Genomic DNA, 24,588 nt, shown 5'->3' with positions numbered 1-24,588 from the left:
AATCCAGTACTGATGTTCTTTTGTTGGTCAAATGTTAAAACTCCCCTTGACTGTTCATGTGAAACAAAGTAGACTGCTGCCATCCTCTATCTTATAACCATCATCATTTATTTACTGTGGTCATAACTTGTACTGAATGTAAAGGACATATAGAAATTTAAAATTTATTAATTTTAATTATCATTTTTAAAATTTAAATTAAAAATTTAACTGATATGGCTTTCGAATTCTTGTCATGCATTGGGTAAGGTAGAGCATAAGCATACAAAGAAGTAGCCAAAACATATGAATCAAATGTGTACCATGGAGGCACTGTGGGCTTTTAAGTGAAGGAAATGGTACAACAGGGCTCTAATGGCAAAGGAAAGGCTTATCACAGAAAGTGAGATTTTAACAGGGCATTTCTAGAGAGGACATGATAAAAGCAAATCATAAGAACAGTGAGATATAAAAATTTGGCTCAGGGGTAGTATTTTTATAAAGAGTAGTATAAATTCCATTTGAAGATATAGATAGGAATTATATTTTAAAGGACTCTGAATGAAAGTTTAAAAGTGTTTATTTTTTTATTCTGAAGGTAATATAATATTACTGAGCATTTAAAAAAACTTCTTCACCCTTTATATCATGGACGATACTGTAGAATTCTGATGAACTAAGACTCTTGCTTTTGTTCCTTATCCTTAGTCCACAATTCCTCCGTTTAGTATAAAAACATTACATGTTCAGTATAAAATTTTTTTAAACGTAAACCTAAAATAAGAAATTGGCAAAATCTAATCTCATGTTCTACAAAGTTTTCTACCTCTGTACATGTACACACACACACACATACACATGATGTAAGGGAATTCTAGCTTCAGGAGGATAACTGGGATTTAGAAGTTCTATAGACTATTTGCAGGAAAGTTTCTGGATGCAATCCCTTTATGTGGTTGTAGAGGATTGGTATGAAAGACTGGAATAGAGAAAGGGTCAGCAAAATATTTTGTAAAGACCAAGATACTAAATATTTTGGGCTTTGTGAATCATGACTTTTGTTGAGAGTATTCAATTCTGCCATTGTAATAAGTCAGTGATTGAAATATGTAAATGAATTTGTGTGGCTGTGTTCCAATAAAACTTTATTATGTAAACTGAAATTTCATACAATTTTTAAATGTTGTGAAATACCCTGTTATCTAGTAAATTTCCATTTTAGGAGCAACAAAAGCCAGGATAGATATCAATATTCTTGTACAAGATACTAGGAGCAGAAACAGTGGAAAGTACCCCAAAAAGGATGAACTTGCTACAGTAGAAAACCAGAGAATTTGAGCAAAAATAAGTGAACACCTAGGCACTCCCAGAAAAATTTTCAGGATATCACAGGAACTGATTTCCTTAAACTAGAGGCATGAATCAGTGAAGTTTTAGGTTTTATAACTGATGTGATTCCATTAGTATGTGCAAACTGGTGAAGTCTGAAGAGACTGAGCTTATAAGCAATGTGTGTTAATGTGTACATATGTATTTGTTTATGTGTATGTATCTATATGTAAGCAAATGGATTTTTATATAGTGTATTGATTACCATCATATACATTTTTTCATGTCAATAAATTTTACCCATATCACCTAGCATTATCTGCACCTTTAGTCACACACGTCCTCACTTCCTGCACTTTCTGCACTAGTTTTTGGAATATTTTTCACCTATCTTCAGTCTGCATTTGCTACCATAAGAAAATTATTATTATTCACTGTGGTTTTTGTGACCCTAATTCCTCTACTTCACAGAGTTTGGTACCTAAAATCACTATAAGAATGTGTTTGTGTATTCTGTCTTAATCAACATCAGAAATTGTGAATACTTTGTTATCTCCAAGAAAGACAAGCAAATACTGTGGTGCTGGTTAAAACAATGTTATAAAATGGCCCAAAAGGTTTCCAAAAACAGAAAGCACCAGGTTACTACTGATATAATAAATCATATTAATTATTTACAAGGACACCAAAACTCTTCTTCAAAACAAAAGACAGTGATTCTTAGATTAATAGGACATAGTCGGCATGGTTTGAAATAAAAACTCAAACAAAGGGTATGAGTGAATAGGTACATGACAAGAATGATTTGTAATGTTTATACAATAATTTTTATTAAAAGTATCAGGTTGCACTTCCATAACAAAACAAAAATTTGCATGCATGCTGAATGTGTTTTAAGAAAACACATTACCGAGCACTGATGTACAAATTTAACACAAGCATTATGACTTAAACAAGCTATTTGCCTAACCTTTATAGAACTTACTCTGATAGGAAGTACGGATCCGTTTCGTTAAATCAGGATAAAAGTTAGACAGGCCACGCATGCAAAAGTTGTCTTTGGAACATGCCAGAACATCAGCATCAGCAGCAGGCAGAGGAAAGAGAGAAAAATAGTCTAAAGTGAAAGGAAGTGATATCATACCAGAATCTAGAACAGCCAAGATGAAGTAATTGCAGCAAGATTAGGTAATAAAATTAGAAAGGAGATATTAAAACAATCATTTAGAAAGTAAGAGGTGATAGATGAATGGTGAGAATGCTGTAGCAATTTTATTTAATTAAACATAAAATTTGATGGTATATTTTTCTTAGATGTTTTTATATAGTACATTTACTTGACTTATAAATATAGGTAAAAATTACTTCACTAATATCAAAATAATTATCTTTAATCCTTCATCAATTAAAAAGAAAGCTTAGAGATTTCAATCTTTAATAATTTATTTTATTTTTTTAATTTATGACTTTCAGTTTTAATTTATAGAAGATTCCATTGTATAAATATCCAAGTAGCAACCTCATTGTTTTCTTTTTTTTTTCTATTTTTTTAATTTTATTCATATGTACACACAATGTTTAGGTCATTTCTTCCCCCTTCCCCCACCCCCTACCTTACCTACCATGCCCCCTCCCTCTCCCCTGCTACCCCCTCACTGCCAGGCAGAAACTATTTTATTTTTGTAATATAAAGTGTATAGTCATCTTGTATAGTAGAACAGAAACTGAGTTTGTGACTTCATCACTGCTTCCTCCTGTTTTAAAGTAATCAAAGCTGTAGGCCAGATGGTCCACACCTGCAATTCCAACAACTTGAGAGACAGAAATTGGAAAGATCATAGTTCAAAGCCAGCTTTGGGCAGAAAGTTAGTGAGCTCACATCTCAACAAAAAAAATCCAGGTGTGGAAGCAAACACCTGTAAATCCCAACTGTCTGGGAGGCAAAGGAAGGAGGGTCACAGCCTGAGGCCAGCTCCAGGCAGAAGCATGGTACCATGTGTGAAAAACAACTAAAGCAAATAGGGTTGGGGGCATGGCTCAAGTGGTATAGTGCTTTCCCAGTAAGCGCAAGGCCCCAAGTTCAACACACAGAATTATTTAAAAAAATTCTAAGCTATTATCATATTAAAGATCAACAAGTTTGAAAGAAGTTTTAAAAGTCTTCCTTCTTCAAAATATTCTTTTTCAACATACTGTGGATATCCAGCAAGTTACTGTGATGCTGTCAGAGAATCCACAGCTTTTCTGACCAATAGGTGTTTCCAGTATAGAAAAACAGTGCCTTACCACCAGCCTTCTAATATCATCCCATCCTAGAAGCTCTGAACTTTCAAAATTCAACCTTCTCCTTTGCAATGATGCAGGAATACTGTGGTGTATGTATGCACAATTTCCCTCATTCTGATTTTCTTTCAAAAGCTAGTAGTGGTAGAGGCAGATTGTGTAGAACTTAAAATTTCTAGGACTCCTAAAATATTGCTAAAAGCAGAGATCCTTAACAAAACCCCCACAGTCCCAAGAGAAATTTTGTGCCCCTGAAGAGTCTAAATTAGCAGTTTAGAAAGTACTAAGGTTTATAAAAGAAAGGCTAACAAAGAAGGAGAATCTAAGCATATCAAAGTTCACCTGTCCAAAAGGGAAATTCATTTATTATCACATTCAAATGTTAAATTTGATAATCCTATTTGGAAAATAGCTATAATCATGTCAGATTTTGATATTTTATTATAAAATATTCTTTTCATGGGTATATTTAGTAGAAGCTTTGATACCCAATTGATTGTTTTAAATAAAACAAAGTAGAAAATTTAAAGAACTGTCTAAAGTAACACATAAAACTATAGAAATATTTCAATCTGTAAACTTTCTGCCTAATTTTTAACAACTAGACTATATCAATGAATGAAAAATAAACAAAATTTTGATGTATATAAAGCCACCTACTTGGATATATATTGGAATAACAGTAAAATTTTAAATAATTCAGTGTATCAAAGTTTGCTATTACATTTGAAGTAACCTGAAGTTTCTTTTCTTTTCTATTTAAATAAATTTATTTATTTAAATGCCATCTTCCATATCATTTTAAAAGTGTTAAATGGATAATTTTTACTGTGTTTGTGAAAATACTTCTAATTATGTCAGCCAGCAAGAAAAGGTGACAATTACATTATGGAGTCATTTAAAAAATTGTAAGTAGTGAATAACCTTAAATTATCTCTATAAAGGGGCCAGATATAGTTGAAGAAAGTCAACTTGTTTAACACAACCATTGCAAGCAGCTTTTCAACTAGAGAACCCTGATTTCCATAGCATTTTTATATTTCATAGCTACTTGTTTTCCATTGTTTCTTAAGAATTCAGCCTAAGAAACTTGAGATGCTTCCTAACTTCAGTAACTATTTAAACTTTAAATGCCTCCCATGCCTATTCAAAGATTTTCAGTTTCTGTCTAATTCATTTTACTTACATGGTATTACAACTCATGTTAGTATTACCATGCATTTGAATTGTATCACAAAACAAAGACAAATCTGAAAGTAGGAAAACAGATGAACAAATCATATCCATAACCCCTCTTGTTTTCTCTCCTACCTGCAATGAATTGCTTGTTCTTTCGAGGAGACCTTGGTTGCCGCTGGTATAGGTCAGTTGATCTATATAGGTCAATGGTCCCCATGCTTAACAGTACTGTCTTCTGGATAAAATCTACTATGACTAACCCATTACAGTTTCCAAATGCAACTCTGAGAGAAAGAGAAAAATATATGACTAGAATGTGTCACAGCATGATTTTAAAATTTTTACATTAAAAATAAGATTACTGCAAGTATTATCTAGGATTGGGGAGGTAAGGCAGTGATGGAGGATTAAAGACAGGTAAGAAGCCTTGCCTTTACATAGGATAGACACCGACAGTATAATATCCACGAATATTTACTGCAAAAAATAGGGATGCCTTGAAATCATACTTCAGTAACAGTTTTATCAAGTAGGCAGTGATTACCCAATATGTTTAACTTGATTTTATGTTTTTACCAAAGAATGACACAAAGTCTTTTTGCTATGCAAGGGGGACAGAGGTCAAGAAATGCCACAGTTCAATAAACACAAATGCTTAGGTATGTAATCAGATGCCTTGTCCATGTAAATTGCAGTATTATGTTCCAAATTCATTCTTTTCTTAAGCAGAAAGATAATTAAAGTTAACTTTATGTAGCTAAGGTTATTTTTAATAACATAGTACATATAAGGAGATATAACTTTCATTCACAAAAAGTTAATATTCTCACTATTTTGTTTTTTACTTTGTCCCACATATTGAAAATAAACACCATTTCACTAATTTATCAACTAAATCTCCTGATTAAAAGCAGGTATTTTGGTCACTTGATCCATTAGGTACATACTCTTATTTGTTTACAATATGCCCTCTAGTAGAATGACTGTAATTTGATGCCCTTTGTTTCCTAAGCTAAATATATACTAGTTGTATGAATACAGCTTTGTTTATTCTATATAAATTCCATGTTATTTTATTACTTAGATCGAATCTTGTCCATATATTCTCAATCACATTCTTTCTACTCTACCACGCTGTCATCCTCACAAGTAAAAAAACCACAAAACTTCTACCCACACTAAATGTTTTGCTAGTTCACACAGAATTCTACATATTCCAGTAAGACAGATCAGTATATTTGAAATGAAAAATAATATGAACATTAAGTACTACAGCAGAAAAGAATAGTGAATTCTAGGGTCTGAATATTTGTGTTCCCTTCAAAATTCATATATATATGGAAAGCTAATCACTGTATTAAGAGGTGGGACTTTTGTGAGGTGATTATATCATGAAAGTAGAACTCTCAGGATTGAATTAGCAACCTGATAAAAAGGCCTCAGAGAGATGCCTGACCCTTTCACCATGTGAAGATGCAGCTATACAATACTGTCTATGAGAAATGGGCCCTTATCAGACACTGAATCTACTAGTGATTTGACCTTGTCTTCCCAGAATGTGAGAAATAAATTTCTGTTGTTTATGAGTTATCCAGTTGTGATATTTTTGTTGTAGCCGTTTGGACTAAGACAATAAATTTAAAGAAATAACAACAGGAAACAGCCAAAATAAAGCAATAGAGAAAAAAAATTAATGAAACATTACTGACATATAGGACAACATTAAGCAATCTAGAAATGTACAGTAGATCCTTGATATACATAGGCATAGGTTACCATCATTGAAGAAAAACTGCAAATGCTCAGGATGCATAGAGTTTAAACACAACTGACAATAATGTGTGAATGACAGCTTCTCTGCATTACTGAGTTGGTCAATACATAAGCAGGAATTTTGTTTGTGAATAAGACAGGCTTATTGTAATTGGAGTTTTAGGAATGAAGTGCAGGAGAAAACATATTTGAGAAAATGATAAGCAAAACTGCCAAATTTGATGACAATAATAAACTTACACATACACAGGAGGTATGGGGATAGGTAAGAAACCCAAAACATGATAGTATTTGATGTCCTCACTGCAGAGGAATAAATACAGAAACTTTAAAGCGACAGAGGTCAATATGAGAAGGGGATCAGGAGCTAGAGAAAAGGTTAGTTAGAGATGAATCAATTTAGAATGAAACACATTTGTATATGGAAGCAATGCTAGGAATCTCTTTGTATAGCTCTCCTTATCTCAACTAGCAAAAACGCTATGTCTTTCTTATTATTGTATATACTCTCTCTTCAACGAAATTAGAGATAAGGGCAGAAGAGATTCTGCCTGGAAGCAAGGGGGGGTGGGGGGAGGAGGGGGGAGAAATGGCCCAAGCAATGTATGCACATATGAATAAACGAAAGAAACCAAAAACCCTACAGATCCAAGAAACTTAAAGGAGCAGAATAAACATGAAGGAAAATACCAAAAAATTACATTGCTTAAGAAAATATTAAAATTAGGCAGAGATAAAAGATATTTTCCTACATTAAGAAAAAGAGAGGCAATCACTCCTTAGAAGCTATACAAACTTAGAGACATCTTTAAAATAAGAAGTGAAAGCAAACTGTCAGCCTAAAATTCTGTGTCCGCCAAATATACCTTTCAAATGGTGAAAAAAGATATCTGCACATTATCAAAGGCTGAGAGTATTACTCAGTAATAACCTAAATAAACTCTAACTTTATTTGCTCTTATTTGACACAAAAAACCCACTAATTTTGGAGGCTCCATGGCTAAGTAATACATTATTAGTCTCTAGCTTTGTTGTAGATAACACCCTTCATGTGTGGGTTATGATGATAATAGTTGCCTAGATTACTTTTCAGGGACTGAAAGACCACTTGTGCTGAAAACATTGCTTCTGTTCTTGAGCCTACAGATGTCTAATGGATGACTGAGCAGGATAAGAATGCTTGGCATCTCTGTCTCCTTTGCTGCCTTAACCTTTGGATTATTTTCTACTTAGCTATGCATTAGATATCTTGATCATTTGAGAAGTATTTTGTCCAGAACTATAATATAGGGCTAACTTGACCTATCCTTGCCTTGTCTGGAGGCAGAGATCAGGATTGCAGTTTGAGGCCAGCTAAGGCCAAGTTCGTAAGCTCTCAGTTTAACCAATGGCTGGGTGTGGTGGTATATGCCTGTCATCCCAGCCATTGAGAGAAGCACAAATAGGAGGATCATGGTCCAGGCTGACCTGGGCACAATGTAAGACCCTATTTCAAAAATAATCAGTGGCAGAGCCCCTCTTTAACAAGCATAAGTCCCTGAATTCAACCTCTAGGAACACAACACAACACACACACACACACACACACACACACACACACACACACACAAAGGAGGAAAATCAATGAAGAAATGGTTGGTTATTTCAAGTGATAAATAAAATTGACAAAACTAGCTAGATTAACCATGAAAGAAAGGATTTAAATAACTAAAATTATAAATGAAAGAAGAACTATAAAACTGATTCCACAGCAATGCCAAAGAATGTGACTGTAATGAACAATCATACAACAAATTGGATAATATAGAAAAATGTTTGAATTCTATAAATATAGACATTACCAAGCCAGATTTACAAAGAAATAGAAAATCTAAACAGGTAACAAATAAGGAAAGAGATTGCAACAGTAACGAAGTCCTTTCAAACAAACAAATACCAAAACAAAACAAAACAAAACAAAACAATAACTAAGTCCAGGACTAGACAGTATCATTGTAAATTATATCAGATATCTAAAGAAGAACTAATACCAAACATTCTTGAACTCAAAATTGAAAAGGAAGAAACATTTCAAATTCATTTTACAAGGCCAGAATTAGTGTCACACCAAAGCCAGACAGGAACACTATGAGAAAAGAAAGTTATGGGCCAGTAAGCCTAACGAACAAACAGATGCCGAATTTCTCAACAGGTTTGGTGGTGTGACTGAAACAGTAGAGCACCTGCCTAGCAAGCATGAAGCCCTGAGTTCAAACCCAGTACCATCAAAATTTCTTAAAATACTAGTAAACCAAAATAAGGAATATATTAATATAAAATAATTATATACCATAATCAAATGGGATGTAACTCTAGGAGTCAGGATTGTTCAACATATGCAAATCAATATATGTGATACACCACATTAACAGAATGGTGGACAGTAATCATCTGATCATCTTAATAGGTGCAATTCAGCCTCCTTTCATGATTTAAAAAAACTCCTAAAATGGGGAGTGGAATGGGGGGAAATTATGGGGTAATCTAGCCAATGTACAATATAAGTCTATTTGGAATTGTCACAATGAATACACACGTACAACGAATATATCCCAATAAAAGTGAGGAAAATAGTTCACAACAAATTAGATATATAAGGAATATATCTCAACATAATAAAAAACATATATGACAGACAAGTCTATAGCCAACATTATATTCAAAAGTGAAAAGTGTAAACTGTTCCTTGTTGGTTTTGGTATTGTTTTTTTTCTCTGTTTGCTGCCTAGAAATCAAACCAAGGGCCTTGTGTATGCTCTGCAAGCACTCTATAACTAAACTGTACCTCAGATCCAAAATATTTCCTGTAAGGAAGGAAAAACAAGGATGTCCCCTCATAACACTTGATTTAACACAGTACTGAAGGTCTTGGTGGAATTAGGCAAGTAAAAGAAATATAAGGCATCCAAATTGGAAAGAAAGAAGTTAAATTGTGCAGATGACACTATCTTATATGTACAAAATCCTAAGGACTCCATTATAAAACTTTTAGGAACAATAAATGAATTTAGTAAGGCCTCAGGGTATGAAACCATCATGGAAAAATCAGGGTCATTTCTATACACTAACAATGAATTATCCAAAACCAAATTAACAAATCAGTTCCATTTACAATAGCATCAAAAAGAATAAAAATCTGAAGAGCTGGTCATGGTAGTGCATCTCTATAATCCCAATATTCAGGAGGTTGAGGCAGGAGGATCATGAGTCTGGCTTATGTAGCTCATTTGAGACCAGTCTGGGCTGTATAGCAAGACCCTGTCTCAAAAACCAAAACAAGCAAACAAACAAGTATTTTATAATAGTTAAGAAGTGATAGAAACAAAGAAGCAAAATGCCTATTCACTGAAAACTATATGGAAAAACATTCCACATTTATAGATTGGAAGAACTGATATTACTTTAATGTCCATACTACCCAAAGTAATCAATAGATCAAATGCAATCTCTATAATAATTTCAAGGACATTTTCATAGAAATATAAAAGAAACCCTACAATTTATATGGAACCATTGAAGATCCAAATAGCCCAAACAATCTTAAAGAAGAACAGAGCTATACATATCACATGTCCCAATTTCTAACTATATTGCAAAGTTAAAGTTATTAAAACAATACAACACATTGGGATAAAATAGATACACAGGTCAGTGAAATGGAATTGAGAGTCTAGAAATAAACCCACACACATTTTTAAGGTAGAATAATTCTTTATATTCCCAATAAATTTCACATTTCAAGTGCAACACAATTTTTTAAAATTGCAGCACACTACAAATGCAGAAGAAGTGGTTATAAAAAGTATTACCAAAATACATGCTTAGAAATTCTCCAAACTCACAATCATAACTGAGGAAATGATTAATTTTCCCCCTAGAGAATGTGCAAGAACTGACAGAGCAATTTTAATAAAGAACATGTAATATAATTCCTTTACAATGCTCTTTCCATGGGCTTACCTTTTAAGCATTGCGAAATATTTCAACAATCATAATATTAAGTAAAATCAGGAATAACAGTTCTCAGCACTGATAACACTAACATATACAGAATATTAACCACCCCCAGGATTTTGCTTTCTCTGACATGGCATGGATTTTTTTGCAGCTGATAAAATTTAACTATATTTACCTCATAATCATGTGAAACAAGTCTGAACTGTTTTCTCCAAATAATCCATAAGTACCTTTGCTCATAGGCTAACCTCATTTTTGTTACTTTCAAATAATGATTTTGAACTAATTTAATGAGAACCAAAACATAAGTTTAAAAAAAGGCATGAATTCAAATGAGGAGACATGCTCTACAAATGACAACTTCCTCAATATTATCATAATTTAAGATGAACTACCACTATGTGAGCTATGGAAATGAAATGTTAGCAAAAGAAGTTGGTTAATTTGGTTGTCATGTATTACAATATGGGACTTCTTTGCAGACATGTACTGTTCAGTGAAGAATTAATGATGATGCACAGAGAGAACAAAATTATAATCAACTAATTTTTAATAAGAGAACCATGAATAGAAAATGGGAAAAGGACAGTGTCTTCAGTAAGACTGTTAGGAAAACTGGCTATTCATATGCAAAGAATTAATTTATTCCTATGTTATGGTTTGAGGCCAGCCCAGGCAAAAAAGGTAGTGAAACTGTTTCTCAATCAACAAATCAAATATGGTGGCTGGCATGTGCCTGTAATCCCAGCTATATGGGAGGCCGTAGATAGCAGGATTGTGGTCTGAGGCTGAACCTGGGCAAAAATTCAAGACCCTACCTGAAAAATAACTAAAGCAAAAATGAGCTGGGAGCATGCTCAAGTGGCAGAATGTTTGCCTAGCCAATGTAAGGCTCTGAGTTCAGACTTCAGTACCACCCCCAAAATTAAAAAAAAAAACAACAAATAATGCATGTAACCACCAAACATCATAGTTCGGCAACACAATACACTATAGAGTATTAGTTTTTTAGCCTTATGATGTGTAGCTGCCTGGGATCTGTAGCTTTCTGCTGTGGGCCAGCATGCAAAGAAATATTGTACTATAATATTACTAGCTTGGGAAAAGATCAAAACCTAAAATTCAAAGTATGATTTCTATTGATTGTGTGTCACCTTTATACCACCATAAAGTAAAAAATTCAGAAGTTGAACTATTAGAAATTAGGAACTGTCTGTGTATACAGATATTAAGTCACCATGTATTATACTTTAAATTTACACAATTTTATTTATCAATTATACCTCAATAAGTGTGGAAAAATTGAACCTTTACTTTCCATAGCACACATAAATTAAAGAAAATTATAGAAGAAAATTTTAGTATTCTTGAGTAATTAAAAATATGTTAATAAAACACAAAAAATCATAAATTATAAAGTAAAATAGCTGGTATGACATTAAAATTAAACCATAAGGCTTTACCTATGGCAAATAATGTGAAAAGTCAGGCCATATACCAGATGATATTTTGCAAAATACTAGTTATACAGAATAGTATTTTAGTATTTATACAGAAAATAGTATACTGTATAATATTCTTATACACTAAGAATTGCTAATAATAACAAAATGAAAAATTTTAAGTCCAGAAATATTTGAATAGATGTTTCAGCAAAACAGTACAAATTTCAAGTAAATACTAAAGATGCTGGACAACATTGTCTCCAAGGTATACAAATTAAACTCACATTTAGATATAAATTCACCTACCACAGTGATTAGCTGGATGCTGGTGGCTCACACTTAAAATCCTAGCTACTGGAGAGACAGAGATCACGAGGATCATGTTTCAAACCCAGGCAGTTTGCAAGACTTTATCTTGAAAATATCCAACACAAATAAATGGCTGGTGGAGTGGTTCAATTGGTAGGGCACCTGCCTAGCAACCGTGAAGCACTGAGTTCAAACCCCAGTAACACATTAAAAAAAGGGTTGTACAAGGATTTATTCTTCAATGTTCATAGCAGATCTATTCACAATAGCCCTAAGCAACCAAAGTTTTCATTAAGTGGTGAATAGATTAAACACATTTTTATAAATCCATGTAACAGAGTACTATTCAGCAATGAAAAAAACGAAGCTACAAATATACACAATAACATGGATGAATCTTAAAAGCATTATACTAAGTGAAAGGATATAAACACAAATAACTTATGCTTCTATTTATATGAAATTACAGAAAATGAAAAACTACAGTGATTCATAGCAATTCAGTGGTTTTGAGGTGCCAGTGAATGAGGGGTGATAACTGAATGCAAAAGGCACAGTTATACCTCAAATTCTTTTAAACATTAATGACTATTTCATTAACAAAATTACCACTAAAAAGGAAGTCTATGAGAAGTACAGTTAGAGTTAGGGACTCTTATTCCTTAAGAGTATCCTGGAGAGAAAGGACAAGGAAAGACAGGTTGGGAAGAGTTAAATTGGATTCTGTGGATTATCCTATCTGAAAAAATAAAATGATTTTATAGAGAAAAAACAAAGATGAGATTTGTTTTCTTCCTGTATCTTGATGGTAAGAAAAATGCAAAAGAAAATACTAACCAAGAAGATATTTTCGAGCATTAGTTATTCTTATTGATCCCTTGTTTCTTTAACTGGTTAACATTCGTGTTAAACTCTACTTCAAACAAAATTAGCTCTTCTAACTTTGGGCTTTTGATCTTCTACAAGAATTGATTTTTTTTTTACCTTTTAAGTATAAAATATACTCAAATGTAAAAATATTTGTCTACTTAAGAAAGAAAATTGAAAGTCCAGATTATAAGGTCTGTAAAAATCCTATGGGAGTCCTTTTCTATTTGGCATTTTACAAACAATGATAATATTTAAGCACTTATATAACTATAGAATAGGGGAAAATCACATATTTTGAAAATATATTTCTACTTTTTCTTTTTAAGTTCATTGGTACTTTAAGAATCTGACTAAAGCTATAACTCAAAACAGAAAAATATGTTTAAATATGTGTTTTTAATGGCTTAGGATACAAAGTTATAAGATAAGAAACAAAAATTTGTTTTTAAAATCTTAAAAATCATGTAATATTTGCAATTGACATGCTTTGGAAAAATTATAATTTATGCTTAATTTGGGATTAAAAATAAATTTATGCTTTCTTCCTGTTTTTTCCACAACTTAAAAATAATGTTAGTACTGTTTATGCTATTTTAAGTTTTAAAAAGTTAAAATTAAACAGAATTACAATTTTAGCCATGAGTAGTGGCTTATCCCTGTAATCTTAGCTACTTGTGAGTCTGAGATCATGAGGATCATGGTTTAAGGCCAACCCAGGCAAGAAGCTCAGGAGATCCCCCCCAATTCAACCACAATGATGTGCATCTATAATCCAGCTATGTGGGAAAGCTTAAATAGGATCATGGTCCAGGCAATCTTAGGCATAAAGCAAGATTTAACTTAAAAATAACCAAAGATAAAGGGTTAGAGGTATGTCTCAAGCAGTAAAGCTCACATCTGCTTAGCACACATGACGCCTGAGTTCAACCTCCAATACCACACACACAAAAAAAAAGAATTAAAATTTTAGCTCTGTAGTCATTGTACTAGCCTCATTCCAAGTACTCACTGTGGCTCAAAGTACAGCACGAAATATAGAATATTTCCATAAATGAAGAAAATTCTACTGAACGGTAGTGTTTTATATTTTGTGTTAGATTTATATATATATAAACAGCTGAATTAATTTTAATTTCCCAAATTCCTCTGTCAATATTTTGGACATTATAAAAAATGTAGAACTTAGTGTTTAAACCCTTAAGTTATAATATATATAAAATCTGGATAAAAGAGATTAATTCATATGCCACTATAAATCATAAATCTTTGATGTATTAGCTTAAAATTTTCAACTCTTTAAGAATTGGCTTATTATCAGACTGAATCAACTTATCAGTAAGTCTGGATATTTAGACAACTTACAAGAAACAAAAAGACAAAGAAAGACTTTTTATTTCTTTAATAGATGGTAAAGAAATTTTCAACTTTGGATACTTCCCACTATTCTCACTTTGTCTAAAAAGACAAGGTTATATCTTAGAGGAGCTTAGCCACAAAATGATACCTTAATATATTTTAAATATTTTTAAAGTTACAATCATTCTCTATCCTTTTTTGGTTACAATGGAAAAATTACATTTGAACAAAGAAAATTTAGAAACTACAAAAACATGTGGAGAGTGTACAATAGGTCATCGGAGGAATAAAAAAAGAAATTAAAAATTTCTCAAAGCAAATGGAAATAGAAACATGATATACCGAAATATATGGGAGACAGCAAAAGAATTACTAAGAAGGAAGTTTACTGAGCAATAAGTGCCTATTTCAATAAAAAAAGAGACAGAAAGATTTCAAAATAATTTAACGACTCATTTCAAGGACTAGAGAAAAGCAAGAATGAATCAAACCCAAACCCAAAGTTCAGGGCAGAAATAAAGGAAATTCAATATTCTTCATGATAAAAACCCTTAACAAATTAGTGGTAGAAGAATTAGTGGTTATCAGGATTGAATGAATATATTTTGCATGAGAGAAGTACACAGATTTTGGAGATTTTAGCAGAAGAATGCTTTGTTCTGAATTTCTGTATTCCCTCCAAATTCATATGTTTAAACTAAAGCCCTAAGGTGATGGTGTTAAGAAGTGGGGCCTATGGAAGTTGATTAGGTCATGAAGGCTCTTTGTTCTGATGAATGGGATTAGTGCCCTTACAAAAAAGGCCTGAGGGAGCTTGTTTGCCACTTCTGCCATGTGAGGATGTAGTCAGTCAGGTGCCATTTCAAAAGCAGAGTGAGCCCTTACCAGACACTCAATCTGCTGATGCCTTGATTTTGGACTTCCCAGCCCCCAAAACTGAGCAATGAATTTCTGTTGTTTATAAATTACCCAGTTTAAACACATTTTGTGGCTGGACACTGTGGTTCAACTTTATTAATCCCAGCTACTTGAAAAGCCCAAATTGGGAGGACTGCAGTTCAAGGTCAGCCTAGACAAAAGTTAGTGAGACCTATCTCATTCAATAAGGCATGGTGGTACATGTCTGCGATCCCAGCTACACAGAAGGCCATGGGTAAGAGGATCGTGGTCTGAGGCCAGCTCTGAGCAAAAATTTGAGTCCCTACCTGAAAAATAATTTAGCAAAAAAGCATGGGTGTGTGGCTCAAGTGTAGAGTATCTGCCTCCAACTGAGTTTAAACCCTATTACCTCCAAAAAATATTTTGTTATAGCAATACAAATAGACTAAAATAATTGTCTTGTTTTTACTTCAGAGGTAAAACTTCTAACAGTTTATCATAAAGTGTGATATTTGCTGCAATATATCAGGATAAGAAAATTTTCTTCTCATTTTAATTTCTTTTAAAATCATGAATTTTGAATTATAGCAGATGCTTTTGTATTCTTGGGTTAATCTTACTGGTTTTCTACCTTATTCTGTTAATTTGATAAATTACACTGATTCATTTATAATGTTAAAACAAATTGGATTCCTGAAGTAAACAAAATTTGGTTATGATATATTATTTTTTTGTTGCTAGGTTTATTTATATTATGGTTGGGAGCATTCATGCATAATATGGACTTAAAATTTTCCCCTTTCCTAATAATCTTTTCAAGTTTTATCATCAAATTATGTTTCCTCATAAAATGAGACAAGCACGATTTCATATTTCATAATTCTTGAGAAGATTTTGTATAAGATTTATATTATTTATTTCTTTAAAAATTGGCGGAATTTACTCTGGTAGCCAGTTGAGCTGAGATTTTTTTTTTTTTGACAACTGAAGCTCTCTACAAGGCAGGAGTCCAAGCTGTTTTTCTCATGTAAGTAAAGGTTCTTCAGAGGCTTAGTATTACTGATACCTCCATAGTTCCCTTATATCGAAACTGTTCTCTAACTGACCAACTCTAACCATCTTCAGTTCCTAATCCAGGTGACACACCTCCATAATCTTTTAATTCCAATGTCCCCTCTTTTAAGCAGATCAATCTCTTGAGAGGGCTCAGCCCTGGAAACTGCTTGAACACAGCCATCTTTCATATTAACAACTTTGGCTAGATAAATAATATTTATTCTTAGCATATCAAATAATGGGGACTTACAGTGTTAAAGTCAATTAAAATTGAGACCAGGCTTGAGGAATCTCTGAGTAGAAAAAAAGAGGTAGGTCTTGTAAGTGTCCTAAACTTTGCTTGATTTGGAAATATAAATGAAACTTGTGCTATCTCTTACAAATGCATAGGTTAAAGGAAAACAGAATTTATTCTTTAAAGTTGAGACTTTCTAATAGGATAAACTAAATGTGGCAACTATGAAACTGTAACCAACTAAATTTCCTTTAATTCTGTGCCTATTCCATAAAGGTCTCCTCTTTTTGTGTTCCCTCAGTGGACCTCCTAAACCACTTCTGGCTTGGAGTTGCCCATTTCATGAACTGTTTGCTCAAATAAACTATTTAAATGTTTTATTGTGCTTTGGTTTACCTTCTTTTAACAATAGGCTGTCCTAAACACACAGTTCCTCCACCTTTCCCTTTATCCATTGGCTACTGCTGACAGCTTTCCTACCATAGAGTTGTCTAGTTAAGAAGCAAGTCCCCCAACTCTATGTGCACATTTATCCTCCATTCATGTCCCCTCTAGCAGAAAACTTCAGGAATACAAAGATAAAATATTTTTTCAGGTACTCTCCCTCATTGATGGTGTCAAGGTGTTCTCTTGGAGTTCAACAGTTAGCTTTGGTAGTACAGAAATAGAGTCAAATATACAAAGGAATGTATTTTTTGAAAAAAAAAAAAAAGCTGATTCCAAATTAGTAGAGAAGTGTTCAGGAAATGGTATTAGCATGGTTCTTAATCATCAAATATAAATACAGTTTAATCCTTATTTCATACTTAAACTAATTCCAACTAGATTTAAGTATTTAATATATAAGAGAAACAATAAACATATTAGAACATAAATTTTATTATCTTGAAGTAAGGAAAGCATTTCTAAGTATGACACAAAATCCATAACTGTAAAAAAAGAGAATTAAATCAAATTACATAAATATTTTTGTAAAGTTATACATGGTAAAAACCATCCTAAACAAAGTTATAAAACAAATATAAATAAGGATAATACTTCCAAGTTACAGCATAGGAAAAAGCTAACTTCCTTAATATGTTTTTACAAATATCTGTAAGAAAGGCCAACAAATCTACAGAAAAAAAAAAAAAGATGCTCAATTTCACTTAGATACAAGAAAAGTCTACTAATGGTATAATGACATACTACTTTTTACTTAAATTGACAGGGAACAAATGTTGGATTATACACTGTTAGAAAGGGTGTAGGAAACCAGTTATTCTCACACAGTGCTAGCAGGAGTATAATGTGGAACAACCTTGAGGAAGGCTACAACCTATGAATAAGAATTTATTGAAATGAACTTCAAAGGAAATAAATCCAACTTTCAAATATCTGATTGGATTATGTCATTCTGAGCCTTCTGTAGCATCTCTGAACATTGACTGCCAGAGGAAATATAAATACTGCAGGAAGATGAAATCATCTAGAACCTCAAATTATAATGATCATGTCTCAATTTTAAAAACACAGAAATTTAATAAAACCAACTGTGTATATGAACACAATACAATGTGACAAAAACTAAGATAACTAAGACTTGTAATTATCAAGTATGGAATTATCAAATACATATTTTAAGTAACAACATTCAACACATTCAAGAAAATAAAAAAACAAGAGTGGTAATTTAGGAATAGAATAAGAATCTTTGAAATAATCAAATGGAAGGGCTAGAAATGAATAATAAAATAACTGAAAATGAGCTTCAGGGATGGATCAACTATCAGATTAGACACAATCGAAATTAATGAAGTCTACAAGACAAAAGAAAACACAACGGAAAGGAAAGAACATACAAAGTCAATAAAAATGTGCAAGTATAATAATATTCTTACAACTTCCTAATAACATCTGAAGTAGAAATACGATCACAAGTTTGGTATCAATAAAAAACAAATAATTATAGTATAAGTTCAATTATTATTTCTCTCATACTATGTTCAATTTAATAAAACTCCACATAAGAGTTTCTTCCAATTTTTAAGACTTTTTAAGTATTTTAAAAGAAATATCTAAAAATATAAAAAATATAAATAGGAAGAAAGTTCAATTACTTACATTCCATATGCTGAGCTTACAGCAAGACTAGTAATCTGCTGAGGAGGTTCACCATCTACCCACACCAACTGAATAACAAGATCTGCTTGATATCCTGGAGGCATTCGAACTGGTCGTGTCTTAACACTAGAAGAAAGAAGAAAAACAGACTACTTTTTGTTCCCCTTAACACAGAGAAACTAAAGCAGATACCTTAAAACAACTGAGGCCAATAGGAAAAGGGGACCAGGAACTAGAGAAAATGTTAGATCAAAAAGAATTAACCTAGAAGGTAACACACACGCACAGGAAATTAATGTGAGTCGACTCCCTGTATAGCTATCCTTATCTCAACCAGCAAAAACCCTTGTTCCTTCCTATTATTGCTTATACTCTCTCTTCAACAAAATTAGAGATAAGGGCAAAATAGTTTCTGCTGGGTATTGAGGGGATGTGGGGGAGAGGGAGGGGGTGCAGTGGGTGGTAAGGGAGGGGGTGGGGGCAGGGGGGAGAAATGACCCAAGCCTTGTATGCACATATGAATAATAAAATAATTAAAAAAAAAAGAAGAAAAACTGTTGGCAATATGGCACAAAATAGGTTTCGGTTCTTACTGCACCCTTAAGCTTCTGTTTTCCAGGGTCACAGTCCTGCCTCCCAGGGTCACAGTCCTGCCTCCCAGGGTCACAGTCCTGCCTCAAGTCTAGCTTGAACCCTCCTTCTGCCCCAACCTCCAATCAGCATGAACCATAAGATCCTAACCAATCAGATCATGCTGAGTCCCACTGAGGGGTATTTAAGCCCCTGCCCCTCTCTCCCTCTCTCTCTTGGCTCTCTCTGCTCTCTCCCTCTCCCACCCGGCAATAAAGAATCTCTTGGCCAGATCACTCCTCTCCACGTGGTCACTTTTGGGGCCTATATTTCCAACAAAAACAGAAAATCACATACTGTTTAAAAAAGCATATTCATGCTTATCTTGCAAACTGACATGGAATCATCCTTCAGAAATATATAACGCCAGTCACTGGGGGCACTATGCAGGTGGACAGTGTTTTCTTACTTTCTCAAAATATACAAAGTCACTCATGATTGCTTAGTTACTTCTTTAACTTTTCAGTCAGCCAAGTTCACAAATTTAACTGTCCTTCATCATTCCCTTTTTTCTTCTGAGGACAGTACTTTTAACCATTTTATTCTATAATTATTTTTATTATGTTATAGTTGTCACATCTATATCAGTTACAGAGCATAACAATAAAAAGAATGACCATTAAATTACTACCCAATTGAAGAGTTCAATAAATACAACACCATAATTCCTGTTCTTTTCTTCTAAACCTGCTGTACCTGTATCCTTCTCTATTCTAGTTGCTAGGAACTCCTACCCTTTCAGTTAAAAAAAAAAAAAAAATCACACAAACCTTAAAGTAAGCAGTGTGTGGTGGTGTTTGCCCATAATCCCAGATACTTAGGAGGCAGAGACAGGAAGATTGCAGCCCCAGCAAAAGTTAAGACCCCTATAAAACATGATAGTCATGGTGGCCCAGCTACATAGGAGTCAGAGGTAGTGGATGCTAATTTGAGACCTTATCTGAAAACAAACTAAAAAAAGCAAAAGAGCAGGTAGGAGTGCAGTGGTGGTACACACCTGCAAACCCTGCTATACAGGAGCCCATAGGTAGGAAGATTATGGTCTGAGGCTGGCCCTGAGTAAAAATGTGAGGTCTTATCTGAAAAACAACTTAAACAAAAGAAGGATGGGGGAGGGTGGCTTGAGTGTTAGAGTACCTGCCTAGCAAGTGTCAGGCACCAAGCTCAAACCTCAGACTGCCACCCTCCAAACAACAACAAAAACCCGTAAAGTCATCCTTCACTAATATCCCTCTCTCATACATCATATCCAATCACTTATCAAATGCTATTGATGCTACCTGAAAAATATATCTATAACCTATGTTTTACTTCTCTACTGCTAATCAACCTTGTTATAGCTGCAAAATAAAAATATAGTATGTCCATTTAAGTTTCAAGAATAAAATAAATAACCTTTCAAAAAAATGCTCAATGAAATGGTAATGATATAGTGATGCTTAAAATGTTTGTTATCTGAAATTCAAATTTAAATGAGTATCTGGTGGGTTTTTGTTCTAAAATAAATAAGGCATCTTTTAATATAACCTCCAATTAGTTTACTGGAAGAGGTTCCTTACTGGTCTCAAAACTTCTACCCTCCCCACACATTCCTAAGTCCATTTTCAACACAGTTACTAAACTGATCTATTTAAAATTTAAGTCTGATCATATCACTTTTCTATTCAAAACCCTAGAATTCCCCATTTCCCTTTTGGAATAAAAGGCAAGGACCTTACAATGGCCTATTATTGGCCCTCTATTACCTATCTGCTTTATATCCTAGTACCTTGACCCTTTTCTTAGCTCTAGATACAATGACCTCATTAATTTTCCTAAATATGCCAAGCACATTAAAGCTTTTACTCTAGCTATTCTTTCTTCTGGAAAGATGAAAGATGATCTTCCACCAGATCATCTTTGGTTAATTCTCTTCTTCCTTCAAGTTTTTCTTCAAATCTTCCCCTCTTAATGAGGCCTATGATGTCCACTCCTGTAAACAAAGAGTCACAAGGACAAACAAAAAAGGGCAAATAACTGCACAACAATGCATACACTGATAGGAATTATACTACTGCTAAAACTGAAGAGTTGTCTAATTGAAATGCTTATCATGTAATATATAGATACGAGTGTAAATTCAGCAAAGGAAAGTAACTTTCCTTTCAGGAAAGGATTAATGTTGACATACAATTAGCAAAGCATGAATTATATGCAACTGAATAACTACTCATAATATGTAATTCATATAATATTACTTAGATCTGTTTTGCTCTGTGGTCCCTAGGCACTAACCATACACTATAGGATTAAACTGATTTCTTCCCTTTGGCTCTTTATTATCCTCAAGATTGTCTTCACAATTTTTCAGATCAGTCCTTAAATTATACTGTAACAACTGTTACTGCTTATTTCATCTCCACTACCAGATCTTTCTTGATTTCACTGGATTTTCTCTCTCATCCCTACCTCATTTTTTTACATTTTATAGAAAAAAATTTAGATAACTAGAAGCCTCATGCTTTAATGACAGGTCCATTTAGTTAATGAACAGATCAGATGCTGGAAGCAAAATAGTTTTGAAATAATCAGCATCTCATGAGTGTGCTCAAAAACACCACAAATAAGGATCCATGAGGCCAGCTGGCAAATGGAGGACAAGCTGTGATGTTCAGTGTCCAACCCATAGCAGAGAAGCTGGTCAGCAGTGAGACCTGCAACAGAGAAGCCCCTGGGATCCAGTGAGTAGAAGAGCTTTGGAATGTAGGACCTTGGTGCCATGTCCTAGAATAAAGAAGCTGCCCTGCATATGACCTTGGGCACAAAGGTGGCTGAAACACAGAGAATAGAGGCAGTGGTGGCAGTGGCACCTGTGGCTCAGTGGTTACGGCACCAGGTTCAGTGAAAGGTCTCAAATGTGGCAGAGACGCCAGGGCCTGCCTTGTTGTACTTCCATTCCACTGCAGAGACTGCCACCAAAGAGAACATCAAACAAAAGTCTGAGTCTAGAACACAACAACAGACTATAAGTAGTGGGGGGCTAGAGAGAGGGGAAAGTTACAAATTAAGAGAGAATGGCGTGATCTGGCAATTTAAGGGCCCAGACTCCAGAAGCCTTCACCAGAAATCATATTTAGATCTCCAAATACTTCCCTCTCCCCACCCTTACTGGAGAAGGAACACAAGGCTGTCAATGGACATCATTCCAGAGGCAGGTATCCAACTACACTGCCATCTAGTGGACAGAAAGACTTGGACATTGGGGGTTGGGGAAGAGGGGAACACCTGCTTAGAAGAACATAAGAAAACTCTGAATGTTTATGTTAAGTTGTTTTTGTCAGTTAAGTTTGGGATGTATAGATTTCCTATATGTATGTTTGTATGTTCTTTTGCCATACATCTGAACTGAGCAATTTTGCACTCTCTCCTATATTTTCTCTTTAGTTCTGCCTTTTCCTCCTTTTCTTTCTCTGTAGTTATCATATGAGATCCCTGAAACTGACTTTCAGTATTCAATCTTAAACCATTTCTTATCTTCCCCTTTCCTATTGCCCTTCCCCATTTATACTTTCCTCCTGTCTATAACTACAACTGTTGTCTAGCTCATAATTTCTTCATACTCTCTTTACCCACCCATAATCCTATTTTATTACCAATAATTTTAGTGGTAAACAGATTGCCAGATTATTATTTGTTATTTTGCTTTATTTTTTGTCTGTTCAGTTTTCTCCATTTTTTTCTTCCTCCTCTCTCCCTTATCTTAATATTAACTAGATCTCTTCTACCTATTCTACTTTCTCACTAACTCTTTCTTATTAATCTCATTTGCCACCTCTTTTTGCCACATAAAACCATATACCTTGTGTTATTCACTAAAGTTATCCTCTCTATCTCCCCACCACATTACTACCCTTATTACCTTCAGTCTTCCAGGATCATAAGGATTTGCCTTTGCTCCAATAGACATATAAAGATATTGTAGCAGTAAATGATCTTCTTTAGCAATTGTTGTGATTTCAAGGCTTTAACCTTAGCACTGTGATAGCTTTAGCACCTAAGCTTCCTCTCCCTACGTGGAATAGGGGGAGGCACCAGGCATCTTGAGAGCAGAAACTGAAGTTTTGACTACTGAGCAACACTCCCCTGTCCAGAGATAAGAAAACACACCACAACTCAGCCACTACCCAGTCCTAAATAATCTTTCAGAAATCCCCAACTAAAGAGACACAGGGGCTTGGAACCTTCAACCAAAAACAATCCCAGATGTTTAAATCTCAACATAGAAACATGAAGCAACAAGGCAACAGCTCTCCATCAAAAGTCAACTCCACAAATAAAGACTCAAGCAGTAGTGAAAAGGAAGAAACAGCAATCATTGAATTAAAAAAAAAGCAATGGCAAGAATGATCAGTGAACTCAAAGAGGAGTCACATAAGCTAGTGAATGAACTCAAAGAGGATTCAATGAAACAACTAACTGAACTTAAAGAGAATTCAAATAAATGTACAAATGAAATAAAGAAGACAATGCAGGGATATTTAAGAGTTATTCAATAAATATATAGAAATACTCAAAATAATCAAATTGAAATTTTGGAAATGAAAATCTCCATATCCCAAATAAAAACCTTAATCATAAGTCTTGCTAACAGAGCAGAGCAAGTTGAAAATAGAGCTTCAGGAATGGAAGACAAAGTTGAGGAATTAGAGCAAAGACCATGAGAAAATACTAAGAAAATATGAATGGGACATGCAAGATCTCCAGGGCAGCAACAAAAGAACAAAGTTCTTAATTATGGGTGTCAAAGGAGAAGCGATAGAAACTAAAGGTATAAATAACTTATTCAATAGTATAATAGCTGAAAACATTCCATTCTCAAGAAAGGGAGGGGCATCCAGGTACAGAAGGCTTTCAGAACACCAAATAGGCATAATCAGAAAAGAAACACTAAATATAAAGAACAAAAAATATTGAAAGTTGCAAAAGAGAAGCAATAGGCCATATATAAATAACTACAGATATCAGAATAACTACAGATTCCTTAACATAAACTCTAAAGGCAAGGAAGGCATTGAAAGATACATTTCAGACCCTAAAAGAAAACAACAGTCAACCTAGACTAGTCTATCCAGCAAACCTATCCTTCCTAATTGAAGGAGAAATGAAAATCTTGCACAACAAACAAAA

The 24,588-nt window shown here is 33.8% G+C and overlaps 1 protein-coding gene across 5 annotated transcripts in view; it reads right to left on the bottom strand.

Moving 5' to 3' along the window:
- The window catches only part of Stxbp5l (syntaxin binding protein 5L), a 391,328-nt gene that overhangs the window by 95,059 nt on the left and 271,681 nt on the right, over positions 1 to 24,588 (bottom strand). For 3 of the 5 annotated variants that reach the window (XM_074073244.1, XM_074073248.1, XM_074073247.1), the window contains 3 exons: positions 18,793 to 18,918; positions 4,903 to 5,054; positions 2,294 to 2,458 (listed from right to left, as the gene is read on the bottom strand). In XM_074073244.1, coding sequence (XP_073929345.1) covers positions 2,294 to 2,458; positions 4,903 to 5,054; positions 18,793 to 18,918 — 443 coding nt within the window. The remainder of the gene's footprint in view (positions 1 to 2,293; positions 2,459 to 4,902; positions 5,055 to 18,792; positions 18,919 to 24,588) is intronic. The other 2 variants (XM_074073245.1, XM_074073246.1) reach the window with 2 other exon arrangements.

Source organism: Castor canadensis, chromosome 5 (assembly GCF_047511655.1).
Source record: "Castor canadensis chromosome 5, mCasCan1.hap1v2, whole genome shotgun sequence".
Taxonomy (NCBI): domain Eukaryota; kingdom Metazoa; phylum Chordata; class Mammalia; order Rodentia; family Castoridae; genus Castor; species Castor canadensis.
The sequence above is the reverse complement of the archived record's forward strand: the minus strand, read 5'-3'. Positions and strand labels throughout refer to the sequence as shown.